Source organism: Amblyomma maculatum, chromosome 2, assembly GCF_055883805.1.
Source record: "Amblyomma maculatum isolate TAMU_Amacu chromosome 2, ASM5588380v1, whole genome shotgun sequence".
Taxonomy (NCBI): domain Eukaryota; kingdom Metazoa; phylum Arthropoda; class Arachnida; order Ixodida; family Ixodidae; genus Amblyomma; species Amblyomma maculatum.
This window is the reverse complement of record NC_139345.1, coordinates 24,488,918-24,507,930: the sequence shown is the minus strand read 5'-3', so window position 1 is coordinate 24,507,930 and position 19,013 is coordinate 24,488,918. Positions and strand designations below refer to the sequence as shown.

The following is a 19,013-nucleotide window of genomic DNA, read 5'->3' as shown; positions in this document are numbered from 1 at the left end:
GGTTGTGCAACCATCTTCATTATCTTAAAAAAAAAAAAATCTAATTACATACGATGTGAATGGTAACTGTATTTTAATAGTCCTGAACTGAACCACAACCTCTCAGAGGGGAAGTTACACTCTAACTTTTAAAATGGAGTCAATGGCAGCGCTTTCATGCGTAGTGGAAGACAACACAAGTAAAAGGCTGGTATAGACCAAGCAACATTCATAGACGGTATTTAAAACATCGCTGTGCTAGCTCAGATAATTGTATGCACAGAAACACTATCGCATTCAAATGACGGCCGAGTTCTCTTTAATAACACTTGGACACCAAGAACGGGTTTTCAGTAACGTGCTCCGCTTAGAACAAATTCATGCAATGGTGAGTTTGCAGTCTAGTATACTAGTCTAGAATAAGCAGAGCGGGTTTAACCGCTGCCTTCGTCCCCGAAAATGAAGACCGAGACAAGTTTATGGAACCATGTGGACTTAGCAGCAGCTAGTAAGCCGCCCATCGACAGTACTTGGCGGGGCAACGCTGTCAAGCCAGATGCCCCATTTCTTTGATGACATTATGAGATGTCTTCGGATCGTCGAGCCATGTGGCTTGGAATGTCTCTAAATATGAAGTGATACGAAGTGCGTTCTTTCGGGCTTGTTTTGGATCGTATCGATGAAGACTATGAGTGGGCGAACGGGTGCAGTCGTGTTTGTAAGTGTCCTGCCCCCGTTCAATGCGCACGCACAGTCTCAGCCTTTATCGGCGCGGTATGAAGTTATGCACAGAAATAAGCAACGCAGCAGCAGCAAAGATGCCGCTCAAGGACGCCTTCGCCTGGGAATGGTGCACCTAGATATGCGCCGAAGCACATTTTGTTTACAACACACAAGTTCTAGCAGTTATTCCAAAAAGAAATCTGTCGCTGCACTCGTTAAACACCCAAGGAAGTGAGGGAAAATAGATCCTTTGTGTTATCTTGCGTTTACTTAGTTAATTCGAAGTATCCTGCTTCTGCATAAGGTGGAGTACACGGCGCGGCAAAATGTTGCAGCAGAAAACAACCAGGCTCCCTACCTGGCCAATGTAAATGTCTACCAGGTGGGACAAGGAGCCGGCGCCCCTAGATTGAGCTCTATTTTGGTGACGTGTATCAGCAAGGCCCCGAACCATATCAGCCCTTGAGTGGGTTCCCATACCGCCTAGATGTGGACGAGGGAGGGCGCTGCCTCTTTTTTTTTTTTTCTAGAGCATGATGGTAAGTGCAGTTTTTTTTCTTTTTCTTACTACGGGAGAATGGTGCCGAATCCAGCCACTAGAATCCTCTGCAACAGTTGAACAGCGACGGGGAAATAACATTCCACACTATGGAATGCCTACCAAACTACAGAAGCACCACCCTCCAGCTATCTTCCCATTCCGTTCATCTTCATCCTCAAGAAAATTTCTGTAGCATATGTGAAGCCTCAGCTTAGAATAAAAGCATTCAGTAATATGAAAGCGTCAAGGTAATCTTAGAGGGTAAACCTATGAGATTTGGCAGAGTTATATCACATTTCTAATCGTATAATCTTTCTCCGTTGCCTCGAACTGCATGCTGTTAATGTTGGACAAAAGATGAAGGGAAGAGGAAATTACTTCTAAGAACAAGATCGGTTTGAGGACACTGTGCAAACAAAGGCATGCGATGTTAGCGGCTGCTCAGTACTGACCCAAGGAGCAATGAGTCAACCGTTACGAGAACTGGGGCTCTGTGAACAACGGAAGCGAGCATGGTGATGTGTTAAAGAATACAAGCACGCGATGTCAAAGAGTTTGGCTGGACGAGTGGCTTTTCCAAACTCGAACGCGTTGTCCGCCTCTCGAAAAGGAGCTTTCAGTTGCTGAGTTTATGAGCTTATGCAACCGCAAACGCTGTCACTAATGATTTCGTGAGTGTATAGCCGTCGGCAGTCGGTGGCGCGGACGCCCTCTAAAAATGGTGGTCGTTGCTTGCTGGCAAGCCGCAAAGGGTCTCGACGTCTCGCTGCAGCCGTGCACTGCCGCACGCGCTTGTCGCGTGCTGGAAAAGCGGGGCGGCCGCTATCTCTCTCGATTGCCCGCACTTGGAAGCCTCAGGCGGCCAAGCAACGATCCCTCTCGGGGAGAGCACCTCTACCATAGCCGATAACGACGGTGCTCACGTAGGTCGACCTCTTGATCGCCCTCGCCCTGACGTGCCGTCCCTTCCAGTGGCACGGCTTTTGAGTGGTTCGAGCAGAACATAGCTCCGCATGCACTATGTTCTGTTGTTATTGCACGAATTGCCGACTCTGGTGCATAACCCACAAATGCTAATACATCTAGGTTCGAAAAGAGCCCTTCCGAGCGACATAAAACACGGCATATACACTGCTATGCGAAAAAGGAAAACGTGGCAGGTATTCGTTCGAACCTTGGCGACAGCAAGCCAAGCACGATTAGTACGAGGAAATTGTGCCACGTCTGAAGTTACCAGTGTCTGCCGCGGCGGGTATCTACGATTCCTTGGTTCTGGGCATTCTTAGTGAAAAGTTCTTTTCAGCAACCTTGAAGCAAGGCATTATTAAACTCAACTGAGGAAGAAAAACTAGCCTTGAATGACCGTTCGATGGCATTGTGACTTTTTTACGTGTTTTCTCTCTCTATTGCCTCCTCCTTTTCGAACAGCGAGGAAGAAACAAAAATTCTTCAAACAATTCCACTCTACATCGAGCTTAACACTGAAAATAAAAGAGCATGAAACTCTACGTGGTTATACGCCGTCGTGGCGGCCAAGCCTTGCCTGCAGGCCGAATTTAGGTATTGATTTTAGACCGTAAATTTCGAGTGCTTTGATCGAGCATTACGCAGCTCTCAGGAACCGCATGAGCTAGGCTGCGTTGACAAATGTAGGTTCCGTTAGATTACTAGATAATAACTGCAACGAAGCCAGCGAGTGTTCATCGATATGCTTCGCATAAATATTGTAAAAACAGCAGTTTTCAGACTGAACTTCAGTACGGAACTGTCCGTAGCCTAAATGTAACGTCTGCCTTCTGTGAAAAAGATTACTCCGATAGACGTAGAGAGACGCTGGCACTAAATACTTGCAGAGGAATTCCCTCGTTTCCGCCATCCTTGCGTGGTGGAAAATAAATTGCATTTTCTAAGCGATAGCCCTTTCTCCAAGCTCGCCGGAAATGCCAATGATACAGCCTTGCAGGAAAGCACCTTCTCCCCGGGCTCGGCAAAGCCTCAACATTTTACAATAGCCGTGCGCATTTGATCTCCACGCTCCGACAGTGGTCGTGCTTCACCCGATCGCGCATACCTCCAGACCACTCGTTTAAATCTACAGAGTGACATCGCGAAGGGCGGCCGTTGGAACCATGACTTCGGTATGTCGCCAATCTTTCTTTTTATCCGTAAATTCTTGAGGGCCACAGTATCAGCTGTTGGTCGACGTCGGCCGCCAAGTCTGTTTCTTACAATACTGATCCAGGTTGAACGTTGCTGCGACTTGCAGTCTCTGTCACAAGCCTCGGAACGTGCGGTTTTCGACAACTCTAGTCTGTTTTCGCAAACCCTTACTCTAACGCGAAAATGAAAAAAATAAATGTACCAAATATACCGAATATCTTTTCATTCAGTTCGTGGAGCTTTTTATTTTGAATACAATAGCGCCATTCTTTCACATTGCGTAAAGAATGACTTTAGAAGGCTTCACTGCTTGTCATTAATTTATTGCGGAAAAGCCTCGCGTGGTGTTAGATACACTATGACAAAAAATACGGTGGGAAAAAATAATCTAAACGTGAAAAAAGAAACATGCACACGAATGCAGCTACTACTTCGGAGGTTCTAAAGCCCATTTAGTAGGACACCCTTCTACGGTAGAATTCTAAGCAAGCAGAGGCCAAGAGTACACTGACCGCGCCAACATTTGTGCTTATTTTCTTTTCTCCTGCAAAGTATAATTGTTGTCAAATTGGTAGCTGTAAATTGGTGTGTGTGCGCGTGTGTGAGTGCGTGTGTGCGTGTGTGTGTGTGCGCGCGCGTGCGTGTGTGTGTGTGTGTGTGTGTGTGTGTGTGTGTGTGTGTGTGTGTGTGTGTGTGTGTGTGTGTGTGTGTGTGTGTGTGTGTGTGTGTGTGTGTGTGTGTGTGTGTGTGTGTGTGTGTGTGTGTGTGTGTGTGTGTGTGTGTGTGTGTGTGTGTGTGTGTGTGTGTGTGTGTGTGTGTGTGTGTGTGTGTGTGTGTGTGTGTGTGTGTGTGTGTGTGTGTGTGTGTGTGTGTGTGTGTGTGTGTGTGTGTGTGTGTGTGTGTGTGTGTGTGCGTGTGCGCGTGCGCGTGCGCGTGCGGGTGTGCGTGTGTGGGGGGGGGGTAATTTTCTTCTGGGCAAATGTCTTTCTTGGAATTACATTTAGGTTTATCCGGTTAACGTCCCAAAGCGACTCAGTCTATGAGAGACGTCGTAGTGGAGGGCCTCGGGAATTTCGACCACCTGGTGTTGTTTAACGCGCACTGACATCGCACAGAGCACGGCCACCTAACTTTTCGCCTCCACCAAAAGGGGCCGCCGATGCCGGGATTCAATCCCGCGTCCTTGGGCACAGCAACCGAGCGCCCTAACCACTGCGCACCACCGCGGCTGGTATTGTAATTACAGCAAATTGATGTTTCACGCACCGGATATCAGAACAGGAAATGTAACGAAGGAAGAGACAAAAATGGCACAACGTGGACAAGTGCGACCATTTCCTGTCAGAAATTGAAACTAGATGCAATAGGACGAGTGTAGCTGTCTTGGGTCACTATGTGAGAAATGTTTGTTAATGGCAAATATACTTGTCATTGGTTACATCTACACAAACTCTCATCACTATGCTCGTTAACAGGAGGGAAAACGACCATCGCCTGCGCCCACCTGCCTTGGTTTGTCACGGTATGGCGGCTATAGCTTACGATGGCGCCTCTATGTGCAGATGTTTTCTCACGCGAAAGGAGTGATGAAGAGCCCTTGCGCGTAGAGTATGGATGTAATATTTTATCGGATATTCTGACCGTTTGTCACCAAGAAACAGCTCAGAATGCACTGTACAGTGCGGAAGTTATCGCAGACTCGGTCAAGAACCAGGATCGAGAAGGTAGCGCCCCTTATCGCCGTGGTTTTGTCCTTCGATATCTTTTTCTGCTTGTACACATTCGCAACTTCTGAAGCATCTTTTTCTCCTCATCGATTGCTGCTACATTTTCCAAGTGTTACAGGAGGTTGGCCGTCACTCTGACTTCCAGAGGACGGTGTGAGTTTATACCTCTGTGGTAATTTGTTCAAAGCGTACGGTGTCGAAGCCTTTTGATGTGGGCCGTTTAGCCCGGCAGGGATGTCCCTGTCGCACGTCCTCTGCGCGCATGCATTGAAACCTCTCCTCCACGGAGCAGCTAAGCTTCCAAAATATACAGGTATCCACTTACGCCAGACACTCCACCTGTCCGCATGTTTGCTTATGGATTATGCAGACGACCTGACTACCGTCTTCCTGGAAGAGGCGTCTGTGTGGTCCATCCTGAGCGTCAGAAATGGCTACTGCAGGACACATGGGGACAGGCTGAAAGATCCACGAGTGCTGACCGAGCTGTATACAAAGAAGGCGCCATCCAGTCCACAGCCCGCTCATGGCCTGCCAGTGAGCGATGCGGTTTAAATATTAGGATTTCGTTTCAGTTCCGACGTGCTATCAGATACCAACTTGTATGTTGCTAAATAGCAGCCTGAAAGGAGAGAGAATATGAAGCATTGGCATGCCCTCTCATGGCATGCGCTACTGTATTTCGTTCTTGGCGTACATTGCCTGTATAGCACATATGCGGACACGAAGGTCCAACTAGCCTTTTCCGTTTTCGCGAAAATGAAATCACGGATCAGAAAGGGATGCCTAGCTGTGGTGAAACAACACCTAGGGATAAAGGGGCCTCGGCATCCTAGACCTAGGAATAGTAACCGCAGTGCTGCACGTCATATGGACCCAGACAGCTCTGAATTCGGACGTGCCCCGGAGCCGAAGCTTGACCTCTTTCGTCTTCACAACCCGCCTCCACCGTTTTGTCCGAGCACGTACATACTTCCACTCTGTCCCCGTTCTGGTTCTCAACCGCTCTTTTGCGCTCAGTTGCTAACTGCTTGAAGTTTCTTCGAGGCCAACAGGCTGATGCAGATTTTTTGATAGCAACGTTCAAGGATCTTGTCAGTCTTTTGGCACTAAGCCTCTCACCTCTATGTGATAAACAAGTTCTTTCTCATATGCGTTCAAGTTAGAAACTGATGCTGGTAAACTTCCTGGATGCCAGCAGGGCATCGTTCATCTACCGCCTTGCATGTGGTTGGCTTCTCGCTCGCAGCGGTGGCTCACATGAGCCAACCTGCATCCAGTTTGCTCGTTTTGTGATGGTCGCGGTGAAATGGTGCATATATCTTTGCACGATGTCTCATTCTGGAAACCCCACTCCTTCTTACGGACGATTTGTTCAGCCTTCCAGAAGTGCCATAGCAGATTGTACGGTACCCTTACCCGTTGCCAGGCCACGCCATGAAGCAGTTCGTGTTTTTGCTCGTCGAGTGCTCGTATTAAGTTTGGTCAGCGAGTTGCGCCGCGGCTATAAGGCTCCAGGCCTTCGTGAGGTATTCGCAAGGGTACGCAAGGATATCTGGCACAACCTGCGCCGTGAACAGCGTCGCCTCCACGAGAAAACGTTTGCGAAAATGTGGAGCCAGCCATCCGCCATCTGCATGGTCTTTGAGCGTGCCATTTAAGTCACTATATAAGCAACTCACCAAGAACGGTTGTCGTTCGCGACATTCGGGACTCGACACCCTGTGTTCTGTGTGCTGCCACAATGGTGACCTAAATTGTTATGGTGCAACTGCCCCGAGCGTGTCACCACTCGGTAGCCCCCGTGAAAGGCTAAGCCATTAAACTCAAATAAAAACCTCCTCCCCCGGAAAGACCCGGGCCGGTAGAATTTGCCGCGGATGAGGTATGAACGATGATTGGTCGATAGGTTATGCCATACCTTGGGGCACGGCGCCTCCCGAAGCCGAACCTCCTCTTATCTGACAACGCGGCATCAAAAGCGGGCTCAGCGCCAATGTGCATGTCCGCAGATGCCTTCGGGTCGCCTGCATGGAACATGTTCGGAGAGAGCAGCTGCGCCCAACTACGTTCCGCGAAGTCCATGCGACAGCCCTGAGAAGAGAAAAAGTGGAAGCCTTGTGAATGAACTGCCATCTTTCTATAACAATTTAATTATCCGCCCCCTTTCAGATTCTACAATGAAAAGCGGTTACTGCACGATTAAATCTGTCCGCTCAAGAAACCAATGCGGCTCCCTGAGCGGACAAATTTATTTGTGTAGTAACAGCTACCGCATCACCGGTGTTGCCTAGGAGCAATAACACCACAAAAAAAAAAGGGGGGGGGGGGGGGGGGGGATGAAACACACATTCCAAATCCAAATCCACTTTATTTCCAACCTACAAGTTGGGGGCCCCCAGGGAAAAAGCTGTCACAGACAGCTTGACTGGGCCCTGGGGTCCTACAGGCAGCATCTCGCAGAGGATATATCACGCTTTGCTTACGAGCTCGGCAGGCAGGTTGATCTGAAGAAAACAGTTTTGATATTTAGAACTAAGCCACAAGTTAAGTCAGGATGAGTGACCTTTATTCGCTGCAACTGGGTTTATTCGATGGCGTTGTATTTAAATGACTGTGTGTTCAAGATGTGCGCACGCCCAGAGAGGCACAGCCAGAAAGTGCATTTCCGGCAGTGGAACTTTGCCACTACTCCACTACCGAACAATGCAGGGAAGAAGGTGGAAGGGGCAATTTTGTTAAGCTTTTTTCCGGCCCTTTAGGTATCGCGCATAGGCGTGGGTGAGAAATATCACTCCCTAGTAGGACAACCTTTTTTTCTGGTTTGTAGCATTCTGCGTGCAGTTTGGCGAGCACAGAGCATTGCACCAAATATAAGACGAGACGCGGTTATAAGTAATTACAATGGTTCCAACAATGGCAACACAACGTGCCTTTAAGCAAATCCTTACGCAACCGATTCTGATCGTTAACTTATTCCGCCACATTCTTCGGCATTGTCCAGGCGATTGCATGCACGCCTGACATTGGTAGCTCAGCACAAAGCACGCGAGCTCTTACGGTCTGGTTCGAGACCACGCGGGAGCTTTTTCGAGCGCTTGACCCTTGAAAAAAAAAACCGAGCACATGGACGGTACATGCTTGGGCGCGAGAAACCAGTGGGTCCCCGAAGGTACACGTGCTGCTTTAGGATTCGATTCCAACGAATCTTGCGTTAGAGGCGGATGCGCCGCCACTATAGGCCAGTACACGCACTTTGACAAGAAAATGGCATCCAAGATCGGCTTGCGAATATGGTCCCTTTCCGCGAGAAGTGAGACAATCAGGAAAAACATGCATTGTATACCTGCACAAGAAATTTGATGAACATAAAATACGAACAGAAGGCAGAGCGTTCGGAACTGTCGCTCCTTGTCATTGTAATGCCCCATTTTCCTTTTATTAATACTTTACAAGAACTATCCAAACATTTCGCACTGCTGACGGGCTCTCGGACTTGACTCAACTGCCATCTATGTAAGAAAACAAAAGCGGCAAGATGGTGTGAATGAACTGTTACCTTTCATTAAACCTTGCATATCAGCCCCCTTTCAAATTCTGCAATGAAAACAGCGAAGTTAAACCAAGCAACGATCCAGAAAAACTTTTTTAAAGAAAACGGGAATCCGCTTATTATTAGACGGTCAGGCCGCTTTTCAATGGAGGCGAAGAGCAAGGCTCCCGGGTTCTGTGCGATATCAATGCACGTTAAAGAGCCCCAGGTGGTCGAAATTTCCGGAGTCCTCCACTACGGCGTCTCTCATAGCCTGAGTCGCTTTGGGACGTTAAACCCCACAAACCAAACCAAACCAAAGCGAATAATGCACCTCCGCTATCTAACCGAATACGAATAGCATGGCGTCCCAGCAGAGTCAAATACTAGCCGAATGGTTTGTACTAATATCCGATACTTTTGCGAATATTCGTACAAAACAATCAATATTGTTTGAAGTACTAGCGCTGGCGCTGCGATACGGTGCTAGCTTGCCGTGAAAAAACGCAACTAATTTTCTAAGGACCAGCAATACGAATCCAGTACTCTAACTCCTAATCACAAAAAAGAATATTTTCTTATTGATGACGAAAGAGCATAAACCAGAGCCACACCGCAGGGCATCAGACGGGCGATATAGTATATATGTACGAGCCACGACCTCAGGACCCAGGAATCGAGCATAAGGAACGGGTGCTGATCTAATTGCCTAAGCCTTTCCATGCTCTTAGTGGTCATGAATCAGTATTAAGAACGGTGCCGCACGAATAGACCGCGTAGCGGCACCGAACACTTTGTACCGCGCATAATGATCCATGCAGGATGACATGCAGCATGGGTGCAGGCTCTGTTTTTCGAATAGTCATCGAAGAAAACTACTACAGCGGGCTTTACTCGAGCCTCGTGCCAAGTATTTGGAAACTGTTCGAAAATTTCATGACATATTCGATACGGCTCGAGTAATGTCTAGGGGGGTTATTCTTGTAATAACGCTCCAAATAGGATATGACCCACGGTGCGAGAAGTCGCCACTGCGGTGAGTTCGGACCAGAGGGAACAAACATGAGTTGCATACCTGAAGCAGTCTTTATCCTGCCTTAGTACACGGCAAACATTACTCAAGAAACAACCTCCGTATAGCAAGCGAGCGTCCGCTCGCGTACAGGAGTGAAATAAAACCCCAAAGAGGAAAGCACACGCGAAAAGGGGAGAGGAACATTCTGCTCACCCCGCGTGGCTTCGCACTCACGGCCTGCTGCTGTAAGTGCGTATGATGACCGGGCGATTCAGGTGACGCGGCGGTCTCCCCGGCAAAAAGTGAAAACCGCGGCAGCGTCGCTACGGGAGAGAGGCAGTGGTGGGTGGCCTGTGTGCCCTCCACTCTCCATCCTGCCCAAAAGCGCGAACGTAACATCGCGCGATAATTACGTACGGCCGTTATAATGGGACAGGGAATTCATGTGTATCACCATATTTCCAAGACAACTTGATTCATTCGAAGGATCGGATACGAAGAGATTCGATTCGCTGTTCGAAAGTTTCAAATATTCGCACACCTTGTACACATCTTACCATTTTTATTCACAAAGGGCGTCTACATATATATACATCTGGTCACTGCTTGCAGCACTCCTTCATTGTACGCAATTTTCACTTTGGTCAACTTCTTCGTCTACGTTTCATTGGCAATTCTACTTCATGACGCATACTATATTATTTATTTATTTATTTATTTATTTATTTATTTATTTATTTATTTATTTATTTATTTATTTATTTATTTATTTATTTATTTATTTATTTATTTATTGAAAATACCTGCAGCGAAAGTAAGCATTATTGCTGGGGGAGGATACAGAATAAATACATCAGTAGGCCAGAAAACACAAGAAAATAATGCACACACACGCAAAAAGAAATAATAACAGGTCGTGACAGCGAGTACAGAATGAGGACCACTGCGCACTTGCAAACATCCGATAAAAGGTTGCGGAACATTGGCTCGGACCTATAATGGACAATCTGCTGAGGTAACCGATTCCAGTCGTGAGTTGTTTGTGGAAACAATTCGCTTTGAAGAGTGTCAGTTTTGCATTTTTCTAATTTTCCAACCGTGATCAAATCTACTTGAGTGGAAATGCGGTGAAAGCAAATAAATGTGTTTTTTTTTGTCTTTATTTTTTTGTGGTAATTTGTATATAGCATTTCTAATCGACAATTTTCTCTTTGCGCAGATAAATTCACCCACCCATGTTTTAGTTCGATGCTCGTAACACTACTGTTGTAGTCATAACTCTGGGAAACAAATCGAGCAGCACAGTTCTGTACACATGTCAGTCAAATGTAAAGTTCGCGGATGACAAACGACATACGCATACTCCAATACTGGCCGAACATAAGTTAAAAATAGAAGCTATCCAACTTTTAAAGGTGCTCTTTTAAAATCTTGTCTTACAAAATTCAACATTCTGCAAGCTCTGCAAGCAACGTGCTCAACGTGTTTATTCCATGTAAGGTTGGAAGAGAAGTAAACGCCAAGGTATTTATAGTCAGATACACTGAATAGAACAATTTAATTTAATTTATATTTAACCAAGAAAGGATCACGCCTGCGTGTAAAGCAAATAAACAGCCACTTTATTGTATTCAATGACATTTTCCACTTCAAACACCATAGTCATATAAGGCGCAGTTACTCTGCAAATGACATGAATCTGAAGAATTGTTCACATTGTGGTAGATGACACAATCGTCAGCAATAAACGCATTTTAAATATTATATCAGTCACAATATCATTAATATACAATAGAAACAGCAAAGGCCCTAAAACAGACCCCTGCGGAACACCCAATGTTACAGCAACATAATCAGAAACGTTGTTTGTGCCCCTGTAGGTACCATGGAAGCCATTTAAGGAGGGAAGTAGGAGTTAAGAAAAGACAATTTATACAGTAGCAAGGCTTGAGGAACTAAATCCAATTCCTTCCTGAAGTCTAAAAAAATTAAATCCATTTGCACACCAATGCCACATGATGAAAAAATATCATGAATAAATTCTAGAATTCTTGCAGGATTTCATCAAATTCTGCTTTCTTCGATGTGTTCATTACTGGTTGCAGTTGGTTGCAGTGCACCTTTATTTTTAGTTTTGGTTCTTCGGCCCAGTTGAATGGGGCTTTCCGTGACAAAGCTTCAAATCAAACGACACAACTGATGTTCTTTCCTAAAAAGCAAAAACAAAGGCAGAATAAATTATCGCCATGTCTAAACAAAGGTGCCTTATCAGATAATATTTGTTCTTAGTTGGCCGATTGGGCACGTTGACGGTATTTGCGACGCGCTCGCGTATCATCTTGACCATGAGCCAAGCAGTCCCCTTCCGACCTATCTTGGACAGCGTATCGTAGACGTTCGTCAGGGCAAACGTGTGCTTACCCTCGGTTTCCATTTCCGTGCAGTACTAACGAAGCGAGAACGACGCGTGAGACAAACACGCGAAATGTTTTTCCTCCTCCTCCTCCTCTTGGCTGATAGCTATATGGAGTCACTCATCCACACTGATAATCCAGAGGAACTGCCAGCTAAGCCCTTCTTGTTTTCACACAAAACACATAGGTGGCTTGAACAAAGGCTGCAGACTCCACGACAATGTATCCTGCCGTTTCGATTACTCTGGAGCGTGTGTCGCCTTCACTTTCTGTAAGTTTGTCCTCGTGTTTTGCGCTACTATATCAGCGACGAGTCCATTGTCCGATATCCGATGTCCTGTTTAGTTTGACCACACAGCTAGAGAATCCATGCGCTGCGCGGAACCTCTTCTGAAACTGTCAATGCAGCGTGTGGTAGCGTGTTGTCGTGCTCGTCGTCATGTGAGCAGAGAGTGGGATTAAGTGCTGCTTTTCTCTCCACCGCAGGCACGGCCCCGTCCGCATGTGCACGTGGTGCCGCAGAGGATGCTGAGCCTCCCGGAGCGAAGGAATAGCGGCGGCGGCGTGACGGCCATGAAGCGCTGCCAGACCTTCTGCATGCGCGTGAGCATGCTCATCGCGCTCGTGGCCGTGCTGCTGGGCGCCATGTGCCTTATCATGCTGCGCTTTCCTGAGAAAGACGTGCACATGGCCTCCACTGACATGCGGCTGGTCGAGGCCGTGTCCAACGTCTGGTGCGGTGGCCAGGAGTTCGTGTCCGCGCATCCGTTCAGCGTCTACCGTGTCAATGACTTGCCGCCCGCAGTGCCCGCCAACCACATCCACCACTCCATCGAGCTGTCGGCCAGCGTGTCTTCAGGGAAGTTCCACTACCTGCGCTACTATCTGCTTCCGGGTTCCAACGTGACGGCCGACGTCGTGGCCGACGGACCCGGAGGCACAGTGCACGCCGTTCGAGGTGAGGAAGAGCTGCAGAGGTGCATCCGCACGCTCCAGGAGCAAGGAGACGACGAAGACTTTGGAAGTTCGGAGGAAGACGACGATGACCTGCCGAAGCGCCTCCCAGCTTTTTACCGCTGGGCCATAAAGTCCAAGCGCGTGCATCCTTCGGACACGCTGGAAGCTGCCCGTCTGAGCTTCAGGGCTACTGCAGCCGACCTTTACTATGTGCTTGTAGTCAATGAAAACCGCTCTTCGTCTTCGGTGGTCAACTTCGGCATCCACGTCGACCTAAACCGCACCGTGTTCGGCGTCAGCCCTCAAGATGTGGTGTGCTTGGAGCAGACACACTGTGTATACCATGTTCATTTCGGCGCAGAGGATAGGCTTATCTTGCACGTACCGCGAGAACGAGACGCCGGCAACGCAGTATTCACCATAACTACGTCATGCCGACCACGTGTGTTTTTCTACGCACTTCTGTTCATCCTCATCCCAATCTTGTTCCTTGTGTTCCTGGGTGCCGTAATTAGGGCATTCAGTTACCTAGCCAACTCATCTGCGGAAGAGGGCAAGTACCTACGATTCCGACTCTTCGGAGAGGATGAAAGAACTCGTCGACGCCGCAGGAGGCTCGAAGAGCTGGTGGCTTCGCAAGGCCGTGAGGTGCAGGAATGCGTTGCCGTTGGCAGCGGCGTTGCGGTGTCTGGAGACGCCGCCGCCGAGCACTTCCTCGTATACCATGTACCGGGATTAGACCCACCGCCCCGAACACCGCCCCCCTGCTACGCATCTCTGCGACAGCCACAACAGGAGCAACCGGTGCCCGAGAACGAATCTCTGCTCGGAGACGTTGCGCCTCCCATCATCGACGCGACGCCCATTCAGCCTCCACGATACTCTGAGGTACTCCGGCAAGAGAACGCTGCAGAGCTGATCGCGCCTTTGGAACCCGAGAGGACTGCTCGTGACAGTGGCTCCGGAGCCATGTCTGCTCAACCCGTGCTGCCAACGGGACCTGCTGTCTAGTCATGCTCGCTTCTAAGATATGTGAGGAGGCCATCGAAACGCACAGGAGTGGTCCACAGAGCTATTCGCGACTGAAGCCCAGCGTGTAGAGCCGCGCTAGAGTTCAAGTCGCCCTCAGCAAGGAGCATTAGAAACTGCTGCTCCTGTTCCCCTACTCGTCTGAAGCAGTGCTAAAAGACATGCCGTGTGTGTGCGTGTGCGTTTGCATATGACAAACTGTGCGGCTGAACCACTGCACTCTCGTGAAGACGCTTCTGTGGGCTCGCGCAGAGCTGAACTACTTGACTACTGCGTGAATGTTGGCGCGATACGTTTTGCCTCAAAGGGAATTGTGTTGGCGCGTTACTCTTTCTCCATTTTCATGAGGGCACAATCTTGATATTCTTTACGTCATAAGGTGAACCCGTTTATCCCTGCATGCATTCTGGACGTCGGTTTCAGCTTTAATGGTTGTGCGAGAATGCTTTAAGATGGAGGCAAACGGATTTTTTTTTTCTATTTTGCGTAGCCCGCTCATACCTTCCTTCCTTAGTTCGATGCTGGCGGCATGCATCAGGAAAGAAAGACAAACGTTTATAGAGTGCACATCTGTGCGTGGGCGAATATGGAAGAAATGCCAGATAATCTTTGCTTGAGCTGTCGTGAAGTTCACTGCGTCCCTCCTCGAATTATTCTGTCTTTTTGTAAACGCAAGCGTTCGGTGAAAGCTCGAGCCCCAAATCTAAAGAAATGTTGATTATCCCGCATACTGCTATACAGTAAATGACATGCCACACTCAATGCGTAAATCATAAATTACGCTGATTAGAAACCCGCCTGCTCGCCTGGAACGGTACCTTACGCTCATCATGTTGAGACTTTGTTTGCAACAAACAAGATAATGAGAAGACAGTGACACAGAAAAAGATACGCATGCATAAAAGATGTTTAAATATAAGTCCAGATTCCAAGTGCTATTGGTCTGCCATGTCACCCTTTAACCCAACCGTTGGTTGATAACTGCACTACGGAGTAAGCGTATCGGTGTTCTTTCTAAAAGGAATTCAAGACAACAATGTGCCAGGCACTAGGAATGAGCCTCACGTCATGGCATCACTGTGAGAGCAACAAACTTTTTTTTTTTCTTTTTTCTTAGGGGGGGGGGGGGTGTGAAGGGAGGGTAAATGGGGTGAACTGACCTTTTTGTCTTCAGCGAAAGAAACGAGTTAACGAACATATCTTCAGCAAAATTTTCGTTTGCGTGCTCGTGTGTGCGCAGTTACCGCACATTTTATGCCATTGTCAGCTATAGGAACCTTGTTTGCAGCTCGAAGAGCAGAGACGGAATACCAGTGCACGCGCAGCAATAGGCGTTTCAGCTGAGCGCGCTTTCACATAAATGTACGATGACAGCGCAGCATTTATAATAAAGTGCAAAGTAAAGCCTCTTCGCGCACAAGTTCTCTCTTTTCTTTTGCCTCTCCTTTGGCGCGCCCCCTCGCAAAGCGTTCTCTACATTCGCTGAGAGACAGCATAAGAACAGCGCCCATGCCAGAAGCAGCTTGGGTGGTAACCCCCCATCCTGTTGAGTTGTGCGTCACTGTTGGCACAAGCACCACCTGCAGTGCATTCCGCCGTTCTATTGTTTGGGGGAGTGCAGGCGTCACTGAGGCACAAGGCGGCTAAGAAGACGCATTCCTTTTATTTATATGCTGAGTGCGGAAGCGCATCAGGCACGACGTTTTGACGCCTTACAAGGAGCGGGTACATCGTGCGCATATGTCGAAAAATAAAAATGGCTGCGTTTTTATCCGGGTGATTAATTGTGAAAAAACAATTACCACAACGTACCTATCACCTCCTGCCAGAATTTACGATCTATCGCGGCATTGAAATGAACGGCACGGTGGAATGCAAACAGGGCCAGATTAACTGTGATGAGGGCCCGGTTCAAAAAACAAGAAAATTAGGAGAGCCCCTATATCCCCCGCCCTTACCCCGCCCTATGTTGTCATGTTTCAAACATGGCGCGTTTTGGAATTTCCTACTTAGAACACACCATATTTACTCGAATCTGCGTACCGTACGAGCATCGCTTAAACGCATACTTTCCCGCAGAGCGCACGTACAGCCTGGCATATAGACTGAGCTATTCTAAGAAATATACAGGGCACACAACATCCTCCCTCAAAAATCAGAATACACATTTATGAAAATAATTTTTTCGGGCTATGGAGTGTTAGAGTAAGAGTACTATGCGGTGAAGGGGATAGGATAATTGCGCGGTGACAATGCGCACGAGAGGAACTCTGTGATAAATAGGCGAGGGTTGAGGAAATCACTGTTAGCATGTGCCCTCGCGCTCCGCGATTACTCTCCCCTATCCTAAATCTCCCTATTTTATTGGGTAATTCTATAACACAGGATGATCGGCTGCGTGTGCGCACAGGCGAAGCAGAGGAGTGATGCCATAGAGGTGGGTCTGGCTCACACGCTCTTCTTACCGTACACTGCCAATTATCTAATAGTTTTGTGAATTCATTCAGCAAGACAAACAAATGTGCGCCTAAGGCAGTGTTTCTACAGACACTGCGATATTATGTTTTATATGCCGACTTAAAGTACAGCAAATTATGTTTATTATACTCCGAACGCTGTCATGATTTGGGGAGCTAATGATGGCAGCTGTAGAAAGGACATCATTACTGAATTGAGACAAAATGGGTTTTAACGCGCTCAAATTATTCGTTTTATACATTTACATAATTTGCAAATTGTTCACATTTATAAGGACAATGCATTTATATTTTTCACAAAACCTCCACTTTTAAAACAGAATGAAGTAAGTTTGCTTGTATCACATATTTTTTCTGCTTTCAGTTTACAGAATTGCCCAGCCTTGGTAGTGCAGTGCCTTAGGGCACTCGGCTACTGTGCCCAAGGATGCTGGAGCGAATCCCGGCAGCGGCGGCCGCATTTCGATGCAGGCGAAAAGCAAGGCGCCCGTGTGCTGTGCGATGTCAGTGCACGTAAAAGAGTCCTATATGGTGAAAAATTCCGTAGTCCTCCACTATGGCGTCTCTCGTAGCCTGAGTCGCTTTGGGGCGTCAAACTCCATAAACCAAACCGATTTACAGAATTGACATTTTACGAGTTTTATGCGGCTAGTTAATGGTACCTATTTGCCAGCTCCCCATGCGGATTCTCCTTCGAGCACATGCACTTGCTTTTAATATAGTGTGAACACTTAAACTGTGATATCGTGTCTACAAGACGAAGCTTATGTTATGTTTCAGCTCCATATATGGGTGAGTACAGGTAAGATTCAACTGTTGTATACTTTCCTCTTGAGCGATACCGGTAAGCTGCTAGTCATAATCTGCGAGTGCTTACCAAATGCGCTCCATCCCAATCTTATTCTTCTTGTTATTTCCTTTTCATGGTCCGGATCTGCGGTTACTACCTTTTATAAGGAGACATATTCGCCTACTACTTCCAGTATTTCGCTACCTAATGTAAACTGCTGTTCCTTCCCGAGGCTGTTGAACATTACCTTAGTCTACTGCATATTGATTTTTAAGCCTACCTTTCTACTTTTCCTGTCTAGGTCACCAATCATTATTTGCAGTTCATCTCCCGAGTTGCTTAGCAAGGCAATGTCATCAGCAAATCGCAGATTACTGAGGTATTCTCCATCTACCCTTATTCCTAACTCCTCCCATTCCAGGTCTCTGAATACCTCCTCTAAGCAAGCTGTGAATAGTACTGGGGAGATTGTGTCCCCTTGCCTAACTCCTCTCTTTATGGGAAATTTGTTACTTTCTATATGCAGAACTATGGTTGCTGTGCATCCACTATATATATATATATATATATATATATATATACATATATATATCTTCCAGCACTTTCACGTACGGCTGTAGCGGAAATTACGAAGAAGAAATGGACATGGGCAGGACATGTAGTGCGAAGAGAGGATAACTGATGGTCGCTTAGGGCAACAAACCGGATTCCAAGGGAAGGAAAGCGTAGCAGGGAGCGGCAGAAAGCTAGGTGGGCGGATAAGGTTAAGACGTTCGCAGGGGTCAAGTGAATGCAGCTAGCACAGAGCCGAGTTAAGAGGAGAAATATGGGGGAGGCCTTCGCCCTGCAGTGGGTATAATCAGGCTGATGATTATGATGATGATGATGAACTATGTGGTTACTCCCATGGGTCTCCACATCACAAAACCAGCGAACAGACCGGTGCAAAGACCGTGAAGTTAAAGTCAGGTCCAGGCAACTGCTGTAGGTGCTGTAGCTAAGGGGCCGAGATAGATGACAAAGTTAAAAAACATGCCACACACTTACCTCCATTATTCAATCAAGAATCAACATGTGACTGTTGTACATATAAAGAGAAAAAAAGTTACCAATTTTTCTTCTCAGAGACGGTAACAGCATTTCAAGTTCGTTACATTGGCAACATATGTGGAAATCAGAGTTTGCCTGTGAAAAGGCGTTTTTCCCAAAGATCGAAACACGAGAATAAACATTCAAGATTGCAGCAGCCCAATTTATTCACTCTAAAAAAGAGCTTATGACATGCGCAAAGAGTTCTGATTTGGTTTGGTTTATCGGGGTTCAAAGTCCAAGAGCGATTCAGGCTACGAGGGATGCAGTAGTCGAGGGTTCCGTAAATTCTGATCGCCTGTGGCTCTTTAACGTGCACTAACATTGCACAATTTACAAAATTTCCATCGAAAAGCGGCTGCTGCGGCCCGGTATCGTTCCTGCATACTCAGGTTCAGCAGTTGAGTGCCTTGACAAATAAGCCACCGCGACGGGGTGGGGCGGCAAAGGAGTACGTTTGCTGGGAAGGAAAGTAGACGCCACAGTCTCAGCGCAACAGTCATGACAACACAGTGCACCCATCTAAACAATGGTTGAAGTAGTGTAGCTGCCAGCTGGGACCAAAAGAAGGTTAACTTTA

General features: G+C 47.3%; 1 protein-coding gene across 7 annotated transcripts in view; it reads left to right on the top strand.

The window, feature by feature from the left end:
- The window catches only part of LOC146198156 (uncharacterized), a 251,384-nt gene extending 235,898 nt beyond the window's left edge, over positions 1 to 15,486 (top strand). For 6 of the 7 annotated variants that reach the window (XM_084593504.1, XM_084593498.1, XM_084593503.1 and 3 more), the window contains one exon: positions 12,578 to 15,486. In XM_084593504.1, coding sequence (XP_084449630.1) covers positions 12,617 to 14,059 — 1,443 coding nt within the window. In that variant the 5' untranslated portion in view covers positions 12,578 to 12,616 and the 3' untranslated portion in view covers positions 14,060 to 15,486. Of the gene's footprint in view, positions 1 to 5,500; positions 5,668 to 12,577 lie in introns of all 7 variants that reach the window. The other variant, XM_084593500.1, reaches the window with a different exon arrangement.
- The last annotated feature ends 3,527 nt before the right edge of the window (positions 15,487 to 19,013 follow it).